The 18991-nt window shown below is 42.7% G+C and overlaps 2 protein-coding genes across 4 annotated transcripts in view; one reads left to right on the forward strand and one right to left on the reverse strand.

Annotated features, from left to right (window-relative positions):
- GLYR1 (glyoxylate reductase 1 homolog) overlaps positions 1–12570 on the reverse strand; it is a 31922-nt gene extending 19352 nt beyond the window's left edge. Inside the window, exons 1-5 of one of the 2 annotated variants that reach the window (XM_080942427.1) lie at positions 12495–12570; positions 11523–11559; positions 10530–10609; positions 2877–3015; positions 2209–2448 (exon numbers count right to left, since the gene is read on the reverse strand). In XM_080942427.1, the coding sequence (XP_080798553.1) occupies positions 2209–2448; positions 2877–3015; positions 10530–10609; positions 11523–11559; positions 12495–12532 (534 nt within the window). In that variant the 5' untranslated portion in view covers positions 12533–12570. The remainder of the gene's footprint in view (positions 1–2208; positions 2449–2876; positions 3016–10529; positions 10610–11522; positions 11560–12494) is intronic. The other variant, XM_080942428.1, reaches the window with a different exon arrangement.
- A 173-nt stretch (positions 12571–12743) lies between these two features.
- UBN1 (ubinuclein 1) overlaps positions 12744–18991 on the forward strand; it is a 35539-nt gene continuing 29291 nt past the window's right edge. For both annotated transcript variants that reach the window (XM_080942407.1, XM_080942408.1), the window contains exons 1-2: positions 12744–13475; positions 17133–17420. In XM_080942407.1, coding sequence (XP_080798533.1) covers positions 17172–17420 — 249 coding nt within the window. In that variant the 5' untranslated portion in view covers positions 12744–13475; positions 17133–17171. The remainder of the gene's footprint in view (positions 13476–17132; positions 17421–18991) is intronic.

The raw sequence follows: 18991 nt of genomic DNA on the forward strand, positions 1-18991 counted from the left end.
CAAGGCTACAAAGTGAGACTCAAAATATACACAAAACCAAACCAAACCAAACCAAACGCTAACCAACCAAAAGAAAGAAAAAAAAAAAAAAGAAATTACCTGAGACAACTCAAATCCCAGCAATTTAGACCCAGGGTTGGTGCTATTACAAGTGTGTCCTCCCTGCCTTGCCTGTGCTTTGTCCACTCAGCTCCACAGAGGGAATCATGGTGGTATGCAGATGGAGCTCAGTAAGTATTAGAGAAGTAGGTATCTTTTCCTGAGAGGGGCCTCGTCTGTCTCTTAGGCTTTATCTCTAGATGTGGCCTGCAGTAAAGCTGCCAAATAAGCACCTGTTATTCTTGGGCAGGATCTAGGGAGGGCTATAATGAAGACCTTTCACTTCAGTTCTCACTGCACACTCAGCTCCTATCCTGGAAACAGCCCAAACAGGGTTTGGATCTGATGCTCACTATTCTCCAAGTCTCCAAGTAAACCTATGAGGGCTGCAGGATCAGACCAGGAAAATGAGGGAAAGGAATTTGGCCATAGTCAATCAGTTGCAGGAAACCACAGGTTATCGCACAAATGCAGGGCCTTTGTCCTACCCTCTCCAGTGCATTTCCCTTCCAAAGGACGTTGCTTCTGTCCGGTTGTCTGTGAGAAGAAGCTTGCCTCAAGACAACACTAATTTGGAAGGCAATATAATACCTGATGGCTCCAACTTCTTTTCTATTGAAAACTGTGTCTCTGGGGCTCATCATACCACATCCCTTGCAAAGTCCCCGCTCATTGAGGCTGGCAGTTCTCTGAAGCTCCCTCCTTCCTGAGCATAGTCAGAGACTTCTCCTTAGCCTTACGACAGAGTCAAACCAGGCTGTGCCTAGCCAAAAATAGTCATAAGGGACCCTAAAGTGTTTTAACAATGTGAATCAGATTCAAACATTTAAACGTAGGGTACTTCACATACAATTCTGTATTTCTAGCCTCTCTCAAGGAAAATCAGACAATCTGGCCAGGCACCCCATATACGGAGTAAAACTGGGCCAGCCCCAAGATGCAGTGAGCTCTTCTGCTCTTTCTGCAAATTCAAGGCATCTTGAGTTGTCCAGGGCCCTGTCCCACTGGTGTTTAAACCTGCCATCTTGCTCTGCTGTCTAGTATCAAGGTTTTATCACCCCCTGTTCCATCAGCCATCTGGCTTCTGTAGCTTTTATCGAGGCTGCATATCTCCCAGTGTGCTCTCTCTCACTATTCACAGGCCATCTGAAATTCAAGACTTGTTAGGCAGACAGTAAGATTTATTTCCTCCTGGTTTTAACTGGCCACACTTCCAACTTCATTAGCCCTGACCACATATTCTCTTTGCAGTGCAGCCTTTGATCGTGAGCACCCTTCACATATTTCTAAGACAAGCTCATCTAGTCTCATGGATTAGACTGTTTTTTTTCCTCCAAGATGGCTTCCCAAGTCTTTAACTCTAGTACTTTCTAGGCTGTGCTTCAAACGTCTCACACTGAAGAAGATCCAAAATCTAGTTTAATGGTAGAGTACTTGCCTATGATGCATGAGGCTGTAGGTTCTACCCTTAGTGCCATAAACAAAGACAATAGCAAACCCCAAATCCCTCCAAAAGCCACAGAACCACTTCTCTCTTCTTTGATCATGTAAGAAGTAACACTATCTTCTAGGAGTGAAGCTTGAAGCTTCCCTACCCTTTCATCTTCACCTTTCCAGAAAACCAGCTTCCAAATCACAGGAAGGCTGCCTCTGACATGCCACCCCGCCCCGCCCCCTTTCACCTCTCATGGGTACAGCTGTGACTTTGGCTTTCTATTTGGCTTAGGCCCCTTTCTCTGTCTTGCAATTACTAAGACCCAGCTTGCCACACTGCCATTCACTACTTTGAATTTCTTCTGCAACCCAGTGCCGATCTGTATCCTTCTACCTGCACAGAGATACTCATGCCAGAAGCATGCCTCACGTGGAGTGCAAGCTCACCTCTACAGTGTTTCCCTTCCTTCTTGTTAGCCTTGCCCCTGGCCTGAGCAACTCAGGAGACTGTTTTCCTGCCTTCTGCTCTTGTCTGTGCATCTTGCTCTCACTTTGTCTATATAACATGGGGAGGACTCCACACCCACTAGATGAGCAAGATCATACTTAAGAACAATGGCTCTACTTTACACAAAAAAAGACACTAGTCCCGGAAGCTACAGCGGTAAGACAAACCTTCTCATCCTTTGGGGGCCGACCCCGCTTCCGGGGACTTTGCTCTTGGGCTCTTTTAAGGCATTTGGAGCCTCTGTCTGCAGAGCCTGAAGTCACCCTCTTCTTTCCTTCTCCCATGTTCTTCTTCACCTTCCCTTCAGACAGGCTAAGCTTGCGTTTCTCATCACCTGAGTTTGGCCTACTTCTCTCCTCACTGGAATTACGCCGATTCTTGTCATCAGCAGAAGTGTGGGATGATGTCTGAAAGTTCAACAATAATAATGATAACCACTACAACAGCCACTGCTACCACTGCCACCAACATGGACCACATGGTTCTCTAGCAGTTCTGTGAACTGTCTTCATAGCCACCCTGAGAAACAGGGTCCTTGCTCACCTCTGCGCTGGGACGACAGCTTAGAAGAAGATCACATCACTTGTCTACAGCCCCAAAGGTGGAGGCGGCTGTGTCCCTAAGCTCTTTGCCTGTGCTGGGAAGCTGAGCTACTCCTCCCAAAAACAACATAAAGCCAGCCTCAGGAAAGTGAGCAATGGGCAGAGTTCTGGACACAGTTGTTCTCTTACTAGGTATCTCATGGGAAAGAAGAGTGTCTGACACAAATCATCTGCTAGAAACCATATAAAATTATTGGCCTGATGTTGGAGGGAACTAATGCAGTCTCTCTCACCTGGTCTTTCCCTTTGGCTCTCCTGAGAAACTCTTCAACAGCATCCACAGCTTGCTGGAACCGTTTGCCCTTGTTGATCTTTATCATCTCCTCCTTGTGAGCATGGTAAGGCTTTAGCTGTTCCACTTTGATCCAGGCACTAGTAGAAAACAAACACAGAAAGAGTCTCATCGATACTGCCTATGCCAACATACATACTCCTGACATCTCCCTATGGAAGGATTTTAACACCATTTGTTTTAGCTGAAAATTAAGAGACATAAACCTTACCAACCATCCATCTCTAGCTCTTGAGCCTCAAGTCCATTTTCTTGAAACAAATAGAACCACAGTGAATCACCATATCATACACTGTATTTTCATCCTCACTCACCAGCCTTCTGTACCCAAGCACACCGGCAACTTGCTCAGTGTAGGCAAAGCCTGTAGATTGTCTGCATGAAGGCCACGCAGGTCTGCAAGCATCATAAACCATGGCAACTTTCACATACGGAGACAGCTGCTGCTGATTCCCCTCATTCTCTTAATTCATTCCCCTCCCCTCTCTTCAATACACTGCTCTGGCCAGGCACTCACCATGTAGACCAGGCACTCTTCCTATCTCTGTGTTTTGAGTGCTGGAATTATAGGTGTGTGAACCACATTTGACCTAGTCAACTATTTGAATCAGATTACAAGATCTGTCTATCAACCTAGGGTCAGGAATGTAACCAGACTAATGAAATATAATTTTGTTTTTCAAAACATGGTTTCTCTGTGTAGCCCTGGCTATCCTGGAAATTACTCTGTGGACCAGCCTGGCCTCAAACTCAGAGTTTCACAGATCAGTCTTAAAGGGAGAAAAAAAAAAAGGGCAAGGACTCATGTATCATTTCTTTTTTTTCCTTCGAGATAGGGTCTCACTATCATAACAATCAGGCTGGCCTCCAACTAATGGAGATTTGCCTGATTCCACTACTTAATGTAATTAAAGGTATATGTGTCTTAATACTTTGCAAAGACTCAGTGTATAGTAAACTGGCTAAACTTTATGTAGCTGACGATGACCCTGAACTCCTGATTCTACCTATCAACTGAGCAGTCTATGCCAAATGCAGTATTTAAATAAGTCTGTTGTTCTTATAGACATTTGCAGCCACTGAGTTTACATTTGTTCTTAAATGATGGTATCCATGGCTACTAAACCATACACGCGTTTTGGAACGACGGCAGCAGTCACAAAAAGAGGCTTTAAATGACACTCTTTTTTTGAAAGTCAAAACAAACTCCCCTTATTAATTTTAACTGCCAGCGTGTAACACTTTAAAGTTAAATAAAGCAGTCAGATGCTAGTTCTGAAGTATCCGACCTTCATGAATCCTGAGTAAGTCTGCTGCAGTAAGCTTTCTGTGGCTTTCCTAAATGATGCTCTGGAATCCAAGTGCAAATGAGAACATATTACAGGCTTGGCACAGTATCAGTTAATTTATATATGTATTTACCTGTAATCCTCATTAGGTCTCACAGCACAACCTTCAGAAAAAAATGGGCCAGGCTAAGGGTATAGAAACTGGGTTACATCAATAACTGCAAAGCTTCTTTCCTTAGAGAAAGCTAGAGAATATTCACCAATAATGGTCAAAGTGTTTTTTATCCACCTCCAGCTTTTCACTCCGAGTATTGTGGGAACAATTGTGAAGACGGGTCAAGAACAAATGTGGTAGCTCTGGACACAGTTCCTGACAGCACACCAGGGCAGACATGATATTATAGTTAAGGCAAACAACACACAGGGACAGACAGTAGTCTCTGGCACACAGTGCCAACCATATCTATCAGTGGAGATAAGTTTTCTGGTGGCCAGCTCAACTAGAGTTTGCAACCTGACATGAGAGCCATGAATCCAATCCACAGGGAAGAAACATGAAATAAGATACTGACCCCCTAAATGTTGGCCAGTATGTTCCTAGGGACCTGCCCACTGCTCTTCACTCTATTTACAGAATCCTAAGGACAGAGGTGAAGGAGTAGAGCTGCAGTGCTAACCGGTGGCCCAGTTCCAAGACCATACCAGTCAGTGATAAAGCTCAAAGACGGTTCTCAAGATGCACACTGTCCATCCTCCAAAACTAGGTTAGATGCTCCGCTGGCAATAATCCCATTCACACCGTTTAAGCACTGTCATGCATGCCTCCTCCTACCAACCTCTGACTGACAGAAAAATCAAAGGTGAGGACTTCTGTGGAAAAAAATACCAGTAAGTCAGCCCCCAGTATTTTTGGGAAATGTGTTTTAAAGAGATTTCTGCAAGAAGGAAGAACACACAAAGTTCTACTCACCTTCCAGATAAGACTTTGAGAAACTATACTGAAATCTTCCTCAATACAATGATCTTTGAAATGCTCAAATGAACTGACTGACAATAGAAATATGACTTTGAAAAGATAAAGCAAGAAATGTTAATCTACTAAAAAAAAAAAGCTGACCAAGTGACCTACGTAGCCAGAAATACCGCCAATAAAATGCCAGCTCACCATAGCACAGAAGGATTACCTCTAGAAAGCAAACCACATTTGAATCACTTCAGCCATCAGAACAAAATGTGTTCTGTAGTGGTCACATCGCAAAGCCCTGCCTGCTTAATGCCTTGGTGCCTCTTAGCTGGAACGTCAGTAACACCTTTAATCCTGGAAGAACAGCAGTGTAGGCTGACACGAAACTGGTGCTCCCTAGTTACCGTTAAGTGATGCCATCACCTTACAGCCATTTTTAGGGGTAGAAGGACTGCCTGACAGTGGGGGAAAAGATGATAAAAGTGTTCAGCTGGAGACTATTTTACCTTATTTTAGTTCATATGTATGTTTTGTCTTTATGCTTATCAGTATATCATTTGTGTGCCAGATTCCCTAGAACTGGAATTACAGAAGGTTGCGAGCGGCACTAGGAATCCAACTCAGGTCCTCTGGAAGAGCAGTCAGCAGACTCAACCACTGACCATATCTCTAGTCCCAAGGGAGTAACTCTTTAACATTTTTTTAAAAAGAAAACTGTTATTAATAAATATAAACTAATGGTGGGGGAGGAAGGGCTAGCTTGAAATCCACTATGTAGACTAGGATAGCTTCAAATGCATAGAGAGCTGCCTGCCTGTCTCGAGAATGCTGTAATTAAAGGTGTGCACACTATTATAGCTGGCCTTAATTTAAAAAAAAAGTGCTGGGATTAAACATGTGTATTGCCACACTAATTTTAATTTTTGGAAGCATGGGTCTCATGTAACTCAGGCTGGCTTCAAATTCCATATGTAATCAAGGATGACTATAACTCTTTTTTTTTTTTAAAGATTTATTTATTTGCTTTATGTATGTGAATACATTGTAGCTGTCCTCAGACACACTACAAGAAGGCATTGATCTCATTACAGATGGTTGTTAGCCACCACATGGTTGCTGGGAATTGAACTCAGAACCTCTGGAAGAGCAGTCAGCGCTCTTAACCACTGAGCCATCTCTCCAGCCTGACCATAAATCTTTGATCCTTTTATTTTCACATCTTAAGTGCTAGGATTATGATCATATGTGTGTATATCACACCTGATTGATATAATGATGGGAATCAAAACCAGCACATTGTGTATGGTAAGCAGCTCTACCAACTGAGTTATATCCCTACCTCTTGTAATGGCATCTTAAAGACTTTTTAGGGGTGTGCTAGGATGAACTCTGTGTTTGTATATGCTAGCCCTGTGCCCTACCAATAAGCTGAAGACTCAGCCTCACACAGCTATTCTGTTTCTTTACTTGTAATGAGCTGTAACCTATGATTTGCCTCACAGCTTGTTCCTAGGACCCAGAAGAAGCCATCTTTCTAATGTCTGATCAAAATTTTAAACTCTGAACCTCATCTCCTTAGTGAGCTGCAACCAAGGACAGACTTGTCCAAGGTGGACTCCTACACACTGATTCTTCATATTTAACCTTGTTCCTATGGTAGAGTTAACAAAGTCATGCTGAAGTTATTTTCCCTCCCATGGATTTTAAAATAAGTGTGGGAAGTTGTGTCTTGGAGAGCTGACTCCATCTCAGTAAGTCCTGTCCTCAAGACAGAGGCCTGATGAGGTAGGTTTGGCCCTCTATTCCTAACTGTGGCATGCCAACATAATTTGTTAGGTATTTTGTAAAAAAGAAAAGGAAAAGCTAGATGTCTAAAACTTTAGGATCTACCTATTTATTTATTTATTTTATCTACATACATGAGTGTGTGCCATGTGAGGTAATTTGTAGCATGTGGCATCCTTGGAAACCAGAGGATTACCTGAATGAGTGGTGAGAACCAAATCCAGGTCCACTGCAAGAGCAAATGGTAAGTGTTCTTACTGGCTGAACCATCTATCCAGAACCATTATATATTAATATCTTACTCAATGGCTATGTATTACTCTGTAATAAAGGTCCTTGCTAATATATAAAACAATTACATGTATTTTTTTCCCATTAATTCATGAGTCAATCTCTAGCCTCCCACTTGCTATATATATAGACCAGGCTGGACTCAAACTTGTAAGAGATCTGCCTGTCTCTTTCTCCCCATGCTAGGATTAAAGGTGTGTGGTTATCAATTTTGAAACCAAGTATATCTTACTCAACCTTATGTTTCTTAGGAATATAAGAATGCCATGGACTGAGCCCCTTCCACTGGACCAGGGTCCAATCATCGATGAAGTCTTCAACACAGGATGAGCCAGGATCACATTTACCCTCATCCCTAAAGTCAGTCTTACAGGACCCATCATGGCCACAGATATATTTGCCTATTAGAAACCAGTTCTTATCTCTAAAAAAAATTTAGTTATGATTTGTCTATGCCACCTCCAAAGCGACCACTTCACATAGGAGCCATTGTGTTTCTCTTGAACAGTGATACAACATTCTAATTGAAGCGTCCCTTGCAGAATTCTTGAAGGCTACTATCCAGTTCCTAATTCCTGACCATGCTTTTATAGTCTTTGTTTTCCTTTCCCACAGTAATGAGTCCCTACTCTTCTGTCTGACACATCCTTTCTCTGGATCTTGACTTGCTCTATCTGGTCTTTGTGGAAACATAATTAAGCTGAACAGTGTACTCTAGTACAAAGGCAGAAAAACGTATCCTTTCGTGTTAGAAGTAATGCTGCTTTTCCTCACAAAGCATTCCTACAAGAAGATGGCAGCTTAGGAGAGTGAACTGGCTTGGTTAGCTCAGAGAGCAGGTAGAACCAGTTATCTGATACATGTCAGGCAGACAACAACACATCCAAAGCTATTTCCCCAAGTATTCTGCTACCACTAGCTAATGTGGAGATCTTATCTCTAAAGACTGCATGCTGACCCTAAATGAACCAGCCTTGACACTGAACACCCAAGAAGCAGTCCTCCACAGCAGCAGTGCTGCAAGCTCTGATCATCTGCTCACTGCCCACCTGAAGCAACACCAACCAACCAACGAACCGAGTCCCACAGTGGGTCTCATCTGGGAAGTACGGGACACTGAACCCAGGGCCTGATGAATGCTCAACATTCACTATACCACTAAGCTTCACCATGAGCCCTTTAAAAATGTTTTTATGTGGAACTCCATCAAAGGGGTTAAGACACTTAAAGCCATTTATAGCTTCAAGCTGCCTTGTAGCCACTTGCTGTGTACTCAAGAGAGCTTGTTTTCCAGAAATCACACTATTACTACCAACAGCAAATAATTATGCATGTGTTCAGCACATGCCCTGTATCACTAGATGCTGAGTTTATGCAATTCAAATTTCCTGTGTCTTATTTCTAGCATTTAGTGTACAGAGAGAAACTACTTTATCCTTCTATCATTTTAGCATTAAAAAAAAAATCAAATAATGGCTTTCAGACCACAAATGAGTTCCCATGGTTCTTTCAGACATGTCTTAATTCTTCATTTAGCCACCCTTAGAGTATAGTACAGTCAATTATATTGCCCATTACTACCTACTATGCCAGGCAAGGAGTCCCTTTTTTAACCCATGTCATCAAGCCTAACAGGATCCACATTACCATTTTTGTTTTCAACCATTCAAACTCTGTTCATGCTTTGGAACTGGATTTCCATCTTGTCTTTCATCAGCTTTCCTAGACCTGTTCTTCCCCATTGACCTCACCCTCTTTTGCACACCATCTCAGCTCAACTATCAAATCTTGTTCCCTTACTGAGATTCCAGAAGTTGAGGACTACAATATTCATTGTCCTAGGAATCCCTTCAGCATCTAGCACTGAGGAATGCTGACACATATGCAATATAACCAACACCTGTTTTTCTTATCAGGCCAGTCTTCTTTAAGTAGTCTATAGCAACAACGGGTGAGTTGGGGGTAGTGGGGTAATGAGGATTGAACCCAATGCTTTACACATGCTAGACAAATGCTCTGCCACTGAGATATAGTCCAGTCTCAATCCATAACATTGAACATTCCCTCTTCACAGGCTCTGCTCTCACAACCCAAGGTGGTCTTTCTCGAAATACTGCCGCCACAAAGATGGTAAGCTGGCTTATGAAAACAAAATGGGGGCAGTGTGTATCTGCATTGTGAAGGTCTACATACTATGTAAACTGAAATCCGGAAGAGTACTCTGATGCATAAACTCCTGAATGTGTGAAATAATTTGAAAGGGACTTTTTAGAAGAAAAAAAAAATCACTTTTTTTAAACTTAAAGTAACATTTTTCTTTAAACAGTAGTAAGTACAGAAAAAAACTGTTTAAAGAAACCAAGTTACCTAACCAGAATCAGGAAGTCATCTTGTATTAAGGAGAAAGCTAAACAAATCACTGTAAATTCAATTCAATACACAGTCTTTCTTCAGTATAACTTTTTAGACTGCTTTTTGTAAAGTCAAACTATCCAAGTAATGGTCCTAGATTCTTCCAGTTCAGCACATACTGGGAAATAAAGCTGTAAAACTGCAATGACACAGTAAGTTACTTTGTTTCAAAAATGAGAACAGGATAAAACAAGTACTTTTTATCAAGTAACACCTTAGCTTTCTTCACTTCTTTTTTTTTTTTTTTTTTAAATTTCTATTTATTTATATGAGTCTACTATAGCTGTCTTCAGACACCAGAAGAGGGCATAAGATCTCATTACAGGTGGTTGTGAGTGACCATGTGGTTGCTCAAATTTGAACTGAGGCCCTTTGGAAGAGCAGTCAGTGCTCTTAACCACTGAGACATCTCTCCAGCCCAACACCTTAGCTTTCAATGTACCTCAGACTACACTACATGGTTATTAAATCAAAATCAGGTGGGCATGTAGCTCAGGGGTCACTGGCTTGTCTACAATGGGCCAGGCTCTGAGTTCTATCCCCAAAGTCATAGAACATTTTTAAAAATTGATGAGAGGGAGTAGGAGGGGGAGAGATAGATAAAAACAGTGTGCCTACGATATGTAGAAAGTTATGAACTCTGGTTCTTACCTGAAGGAAATTATCACTGACCTCAGAATAATCTTTGCTAGGTAAGAATATCACCTTTTATTAAGCATAAAGCTAGAATGAGGTACCATTTTTCACACACTGCAGTAAGCCTAAACTAAGGAGCCTTAGAATACCCATAAAGCAGCTTAGACTCTGGGGAACACCCAAAAACAACATGGAACTCCAAGGGACTAGTACTCACTGATCTTCTGTCCCAAAAAACTTCACAAAGAAGCATTTCTTTCCACGTGGTTTCTTTAAGTCCTTGGGTGGATTAACAATCTGAAGGAGAGAAAGAAAAGTTGTGAGAAGAACACAGCAGTTTATTGGGAAAGTAACTAACTAGCCATTGCTCTAACGAGGCTAGAAAGCCAAAAAGATCTGCGAAGGAACAATGTCCAAAAACAAACATATATGGGACTTTGCTATTGTGATATGAAGAAATGTGCAAATATTCTGTAATTTCTCCATAGCCAACAAGAAGTATACTGTTCAATATACAGTTTTTATTGCAATTCTCATGGTACAGAAAGAGTTAAAACTAACCGTAACATCACTTCTCCCTCTATGCGATGTAGTCAATGAAGAAATAGAAATTATTCTTTGAAATACATTTGGCATGGGTAGCAAGAGTTAAGACAGGAAATAGTGAAAACAAAGGACCACCGAGGCACAGGAAACACCACACTGCAAAGAGTCTTCAGACATTTCCTGGATTCCTAGCAAGACTAAAAAACAGAACATTTGGAAGCTGTGATGGACCACCTCTTGAAAAATCTGGAACGCCATCTTCTGCAGAGATGCACTGGAGCACCACATATGGTAACAGGGGAAGAAGATTTAAACTTAGTTGGGACAAAAATACTTTAGCTTTTCACTAACCTACATTTAGACTTCCCTCTTCCTGGAGAATCTGTTTCTTTCTCCTTAGATTTTAGCATGCTACATTTTGATTACAATTGATTTTCAAAATAAAAAGCAATGAAGTTCACAATCCAACTGAATGAAGTTATCACCCCATATTAAATACTCTGGTTTATGATACAACTTTCAAAACCGACTAATAACTAGGGGCAAAACACTAAGCTTTATCTGAATAAGCCCGTTTTAAGTCAGTATTAGAGAATGAAGGAAACTCAATACATTATCCCACTCCCTTAACTTCAGCTGTCTTTTATACTAGCAATGCACTCACCTTTCCCGGCCAGGGAGGATATCGGCCCAGTTTCCCCCTAGAGAAAATAATACAAACAGTCAGAACGTGCCCTGGAAAAGCCAGTCCATCTCCTCCAGACCACTCAACAAGCAATTTATGCTAACTCTAGGCTGGCACTCGCAAGGGCCATAACAAAAGCAGGCAGACCAGAGTTCTTAATGGGCCTTCCACAGCAGGGCTCATTAATAAAGAACTGTATATATGTGTGTGTGCCTGAGATCTGTGCACTCTTCCCCTGGTACCTCCCAGTGACAGTGTTGGAAACTTCTCTGTAAACACAGACTTTCCCCAAGACTGGTTTAATTCACCCCAAGATCGGCTTTCCTTTGACAAATGATCATGGAAACCTTCCTCTAGGTTGGGAAACTACGTAGTTCCAAAGAGACAATGGTCACTGGCTCTGGCTGTTGTCGGGGACACAAGGAACAGAACGAGAGGCACTGGTCACCGCCTAGCCATCATTTGCAAAGGAGAAGTCCCCCTTCCCTCGGTTTCTTCATAGCGCAGCGCCGGGCTGTCGGATTTCGCCACCTGGAACTAAGCCTCGAGCCCACGTCTGTCCCAACCGAACGCGGGTATGGACGACTCTATTTCTCGCAAGGTAATCCTCTCCTGCTTTGAGAGCAGCTACAAAAAGACCCTGGGACTCCACGCCATGCCAGAGTTCTCTGCAATGGCAACCGGAGCCCGGGTTCTAAATCCGTAACCCTCCCCTGGGATGGCCTCGGGGTTCAGAGAAGAAACCGCCGCGGCCCCTCTCGGCCTCGGTCTCCCGGGGACCGGACAGCCTCTTCCGCTCAAGCGTCGTTCACCGCGGCGGCACCTCCTCTTCCCCACTCTCCGCCGGTCCGGAGCGCATAATAAAACAACTCCTGGGCTAGCTGCCAACCCCGCGACCAGGAAAAGCAGCTTCGCGCCGTCTTTCGTTCAGCGCTGGTCGCCAGAACTCACCACACCAAGTCGCCGAGCCGCAGACTCACAGCCGCCATCTTACCACCCAACCACCGCCGCCGCACGGGCAGCCGGGAACTTCAGGTCGCCGCGGCACCGCCCATTGGAGTTGGCCTGACCACGTGACCGGTGCCTGCTGTCATCCGCCAAGCGGATGCGCTGACGTCACCGCGCCGCGGTCCTTCATTGGGCTGATTGGAGGCACGTGACACGAGCGCCGCGCTCTCAGCGCGTCGAAGCCCAGAGACTCCAAGCTCCTGCCGCCTCCCCCCTCCCCTCCGGCTCGTGACAACGAAGCATCCGCGGTCCAAAGCAGCGGCGGCGGAGGCGGCGCGACCGGACTAGCGCGAAAGGGAGCCGGCTGTGCTGCCCGCTCGCTTCCGGGACGCTAGGCTCATCTCCAGTCTTTCTTGTTGGTTCCGTTACGGCCGTTAGGCAGGCGCGGGCCCCGGGCCGTTCCCGAGCCTGCGGAGCCGTGCGGATGGGTGTTGGAGTCCGGGTGCTGCCCTGACTGACCCTAGCGCGGCCTGGAAGTCAGTCTCGGTCCAAGCCGGGGGGCCGAAGAGGCCCTGGTTGCCCGCGAGCCCGCGCTCGGGGCGGGAACTCCAGACTGCTGAGGAGCGCCCAGCTCGACCGTCGGCTTCCGGAGCGGCGTCCCCGCCAAGCGTTCTCGGCGTCGCCCGACTTGTTTTCTTGGACGTGGACTTGGCACATCTCGGCTCCCCCCGCTGGCTGACGAGAGAAAGCGGCAGTTTGCCGAGAGGCTTCCTTTCCCGCGGGCTGGGGACCCGGCCATGGGCCGTGGCGCGGGCCCTCCGCGCGCCCGCCTGCAGCGCTCGGGAGCGGGCCGCTGAGCCGCGCCGCAGCCCGGGGGTCTCGGGCCGGCATGAGGACCGCCGCGGGGGGACGTCTGCGGCCCGCGTCGGCTCTGGGGACAACGGTGTGCGCCGCGGTCTGGTCCAGCCTCCCGCGTTAGCCTTCGTGAGTAGTGTGACACTTTGCAAGAAGTTTTGACAGCTGGGAGACAGATGACAGCGTAGTGGGAACTGGTACCTGCCGAGGGGCCAGGGCGGCTGTCCTAACTTCCGCAGAACGCTTGACTTCGCGCAAGAAAGTTTTGCTCCCAGAAAGGACAGCAGGGAGTCCGAGTCAAGGGTGGACTTAACTTACCGCTGTACTTTCTTAAGTCCGTGCTTGCTCGGAAGGTGACGGGTTCACGCTCCTTTCCCCAAAGCAATGCCCCTGTAGAGAGGCTTTTTGTAAATTGTTCTAGGAGATGGTGGGGTAGAGAAACTGGGTGGTTGCCTTGGATTGACCCCAGCCCGACTTTTCTTTGGAAGAAGAACTACAGATTAGTTGCAAGGACTGTTATTTACACTGTGTTTGTTAATTTAAACACAAAGTGACCATTTTTGAAATTTCATAAAATTTAACAAGTGTTCTTAATTTAGAAATTAGGATTTTTGAGGAATTAAAGACTATTGTAACGACTTGTCTTTGATTGTGAATCATTACAACTAGATTTAGCAGTAATCCCATTAAAGTCAGGAATAGAACAAAGGATACATCGTTTAATGTCCTGGAAATACTAGTTATTGAAATAAAACAGGAAACAAAAATAAATGTAAAATAAAAATTGTCATTTCTGTAGATAATAAAACTTTGCACTATACAATAAAAAGAGAAAAGCCAATAAATAGGAAAAGAAATTAATGAAAAAATTAGCATACAGGTTTTTCTGTTTTATTGGTAGTCAGTTCAAAAGTAAAATGGTTTAAAGGAATGTATTTATGATAACAAAGCCATAATACAGTCCCTGGTGATACCTGGAAACAGGCTTTCGAATAATGTTTTTTTTTAATTGCTTTATTTGGTTTTGTCTTTCAAGACAGAAATTCTCTATAGCTCTGGCTGTCTTGGAGTTCTTTGTGGATCAGGCTAGCTTCTGTCTGAGTGCTGGGATTAAAGATCTGTCCACCACCACTGACCCATAATCCCATCTGACCCATAATCCTATAATCTCCTTTTTAAAGAAAAGAATTTTTCCTGTGTGTCATACTAATATTCAACTCATTGTGAGTATTTAAAACCTATTCTATGAGGTTTTTTCTTTTTTGTATTTTATTTGGAGACAGAGTCTATTGCAATCCCAGCTGACCTTCAACGTCTTGTATGGCTAAGAGTGATTTTAAATTTATGATTCTCCTGTTTCTACCTCCACAGTGCTTATGTTACAGGTACATACACCATTCCCTTTTTAATTTAATTTCAATGGGGATTGAACCCAGGGTCTCCAGTGTGCAAGGAAAGCACTTTGCTGAGCTACATCCCCAACCCATTCTTAACGATTTTTAAGACTTGTAAATTTTCATTAGTGTTTTATTTACAAACTTAAGAATTTATATGGCAAAAAATTATGTGAGGGTCTGTAAGATGGCTCAGAAGGGTGTTTGCCTCCATGCCTGAAGACCTGTGTTCAATCTCTAAAACCCACATGATGAAATGAAAGAATCAACTCCTGTAAGTTTTTACACACACACATGAATGCATGTGAAAATAAAAATTACTTAAACTTGAACAAAGCTTAAAGACAGCACCAGGTTAACTAGGTTAAAATTTTCTTAAACAATCAACTCTTTTAGACCAAGTTAATTAAATTCTCTGACATGTTTTAAACTGCATTTTTCTTAATTCTCAGATACTTCTTTCTTAGCTTGTTTCATATTTTGTTTGTTTGTTTATTCTGAGTAAGGGGTGTTTTTCTGTATATCCCTGGCTGTTTTGGAACTCCGTATAAACCAGGCTAGCCTCGAACTCAGGGAGCTCCACCTGCCTCTGTCTCCCAAGTGCTACGTGCTGTACCATCTCCCAACTAACTCCTTTATAGTTCTAAAAAGGTAAACTTGTAAACCTTGTAGAAAGCTCTTTCCAAGATCATAAACAACTCATAGATTTAATTGTATAAGTATAGTTTACATTCTTTTTTAAAAATTTTATTAATTTATTATATGTAAGCACACTATAGCTGTCTTCAGACACACTGGAAGAGAGCATCAAGATGGTTGTGAGCCACCATGTGGTTGCTGGGATTTGAACTCAGGGCCTCTGGAAGAGCAGTCAGTGCTCTCAACCACTGAGCCATCTCTCCAGGTCACAGTTTACATTTTTTTATGGACTTTACAACTTACATTTTCTTAAGCATTTGGCATTAAATGTGTGAGTTTAACATGGCCTTTAAGATATTTTAATGTTTTAAATGCCTTAGTCCATGGACATTATCATAAAACTTGACCAAAATCTGACCTCTAAGAGTTAATAGGCAGACTTACTTTATCTTCTTGTCCTATCTCCCTGTTGGTGAAGGCTTATATAGACTTTTGTAGCTGACAGGAACATTGTTACTGGCTTTGTGGATTGGAGTTGTGTTCTCTGAAAACATGGACTGAAATGAAGCTACATTTAAAAAAATTTGCCTAGACAGAAAGACACTTGGACCTGGTTGCCACATCCTTCCTCCAATTGAGTGACTTAAGACTTACGATCAATTTTTTTGCAGTAAGATTGTGCTTTCTCTTTCAGTGGGGAGCCTGTAAGCTTTTATTTTCAATTCAGCTTTATTTTCACAGCCAGGTGAATTTCCTGCAAGACCTGAGGCTCTTGAAGTTTCTTTTAGGGCACTTTGTAGAGTATCCTAGTACATGTCTTTGTTGTTTGATTTAAATGACTTTTTTTCCCCCAAGACAGGGTTTCTCTATGTAGTCCTGACTACAGGACACCTGCCTCTACCCTCCGAGTGCTGGGATTAAAAGTGTGTAGCACCACCACTTGGCTAGAACAAGGCTTCCTTAAAACTCATTTGCATATTTTTAACTCCCTTATATGGTCTTGCATCACATTTTTATGACAATAACAAAATGAGTGGCTATTGAATATATGCTGGTATATCTACATATATGTGGAAATTGACAAATCATCCTGAATTTATATTTGTGATTCGTTTTTTGCAAAGTACAGTCACATTTTTGGAGAGGACTTACAAAAACAATTCTAAAATTGATCTGAAATAGGCTAAAATCCAATTCTTATTTTTAAAAAGATACTAAAGACAAACTTTTAATTCAAGATACTAAGAGTTTTCAAGACAGTTTAGTACTCGATAAACAATTTCTCAAGTACTTGATTAATGTAACATAGCTTTTAGACGGGAACCATAAATATGAGGTCGGCTTTGTAATTGCTACTAGGAAAAACCAAGTTAGAGCCTGTTCTCACAGCATAGAGCCCAGTAAGTTTACCACGGGTTAGTTAAAAGTGAAAACTCTTTAGTAGACTGACTGGGTGATTTCTTCCATGAGATCTGTTTATAAAGGACTTATAAGTCACATGCAACAAAACCTAAGTTTTGATATAGGCTTTTGACTTGAATTATGTGGTATGAGATAATTTCTAAAACAGGAAAAATTTATACTTAAAACTATTTGCTTAAACGAGTTAAAGCAATTATTATTTATCTATGGCTTCTTTTTGACAATGAAATTAAAAAAAAAACTGAATAACTGACAAAGAAATGCCTATTTTTGTTATTTTGAAAATGTCTTTGTTATTTTGGTTTGACCTAGTCCTTTTCAATGTTTACAGAAACCATGCAGTGACACCTGTTAAGACTTGTTGGTAGCCATGTCGGAGCCCCACAGGGTCCAGTTCACCTCTCTCCCAGGTCCTTTGAATCCTGCGTTTTTAAAGAAGTCCAGGAAAGAGGAGGTCGGAGGAACAGAACAGCATCAAGACTGTGAGCCAGCTGCAGCAGCTGTTCGGATTACACTCACTCTCTTTGAACCAGATCACAAACGCTGTCCAGAGTTCTTCTACCCAGAGCTGGTAAAGAACATCCGAGGGAAGGTGAAAGGCCTTCATCCTGGAGACAAGGTATAGTCTTGTTGCTCTGCACACTTAACATGAAGCTACCAATATGTTCACATGAATCCTTATATCAGAGAAATGAGGTTAGCGAGGCCTGAACTGCCCCAAGTTCATTTCACTCACCTAGAGCAAGCACTGGGTGGGAAGAGAGAAAACTATTCTAGGACTCCTCCTGACTTATGCTAGAGAAAAATATATGGCATAGCCAAGGCTAGTTTAAATTGACTGACTATATGAATTTATAAAGCAGCACGTTTTTTTGGTGCTAATATTTTTATATGACTCACATGAGATCATTATTTTGATGGTTGCAGTGTTACATGCTTTCCTATGCCCACTCTGGTAGAAGGACAGACAGGAAGATACCACACTGCTCATCATTTCTGAGCAGCAGTGTCTTGAGTAGTTTCTGGTTTTGGATGTGTAAAAATCTGCTTCTGCTTGTGCCAAAATTGGCTTCAAGCTGTTTGAAAATCAGTTTGGTTTCTTCAAATGATTTTTAACTGATGTTTTCTTTTTCTTTCCCTTTTTTAATTTTTAAAATATTGATTTATTTATTATGGAGAGAGAGAGAGAGAGAGAGAGAGAGAGAGAGAGAGAGAGAGAGAGAGAGAGAATGGGCTTGCAGTCTGTGGGAGTCAGAGCTCTCCTTTCATCATGTAGGTCCTGGGAATGGAACTCAGGTATCAGGCTTTGTTGCAGTAAATATTAAAAAATAGACTGGGGGGGCTGGAGAGATGGCTCTGCTCTTGCAGAGGTCCTGAGTTTAATCCCCAGCAACCACATAATGGCTCACAATCACCAGTAATGGAATCCGATGCCCTCTTCTGGTTTATCTGAAAGACAGCTACAGTGTATTCATATACATTAAATAAATAAGTAAATCTTAAAAAAAAAAAAGAAGAAGAAGAAGAAGAAGACCGGGTTTAACTCTTTACTGTCCCTGAGGTCTCACTCAGGCCCAGTTTTATTTCGGAGTCACGTGCTCCTCTGGCACCCAGTCCGAGCTGCGAACACGGCCCAACTTGTCCCCGCAACTCCCTTCCCTTGGCAGTTTTTTACTGCTTGTTTTCCGCCTCTGTCCCGGGGTATTTCCGTACCCCAAAATTCCACACAAACACAACTCTATAGCCCAATAGCTTTTCATACAGATTTATGTGATCAACTCTCAATCCACAAACCCTTTACACAACAAGATTACATTAAATAGACAAAGATACAAACTGCCCTTCATATAAGATGCTAGACCTATGAAATCCTTAATGTTCATAGCATTTTAACACCAATAGGCTCATAGCAAGTGCCAAGAATCTCATGATGCCCAGACTGACCTCTCACCAACCTGATGCATTTCTTTTCTTGGCATATTTGTTTTACTTTTCTAATATGGAACTTTCAAGCATGCATACTTTCAAATATGAATAGATTACCAAGAGTGGGTAATTCTATTACCCATCTTCAGCTGTTACAGCATTGGTCAGTCATTAACTTTTTAAAGAAGCATGTGTGTCTTTCTCTGTTTGATTTCTATTGCTGTGATAAACGTTGAAATTAAAAGCAAGTTGGGGAGGAAGAAA

The sequence above is a fragment of the Micromys minutus genome, assembly GCF_963924665.1.
Source record: "Micromys minutus genome assembly, chromosome: 31".
Classification (NCBI taxonomy): domain Eukaryota; kingdom Metazoa; phylum Chordata; class Mammalia; order Rodentia; family Muridae; genus Micromys; species Micromys minutus.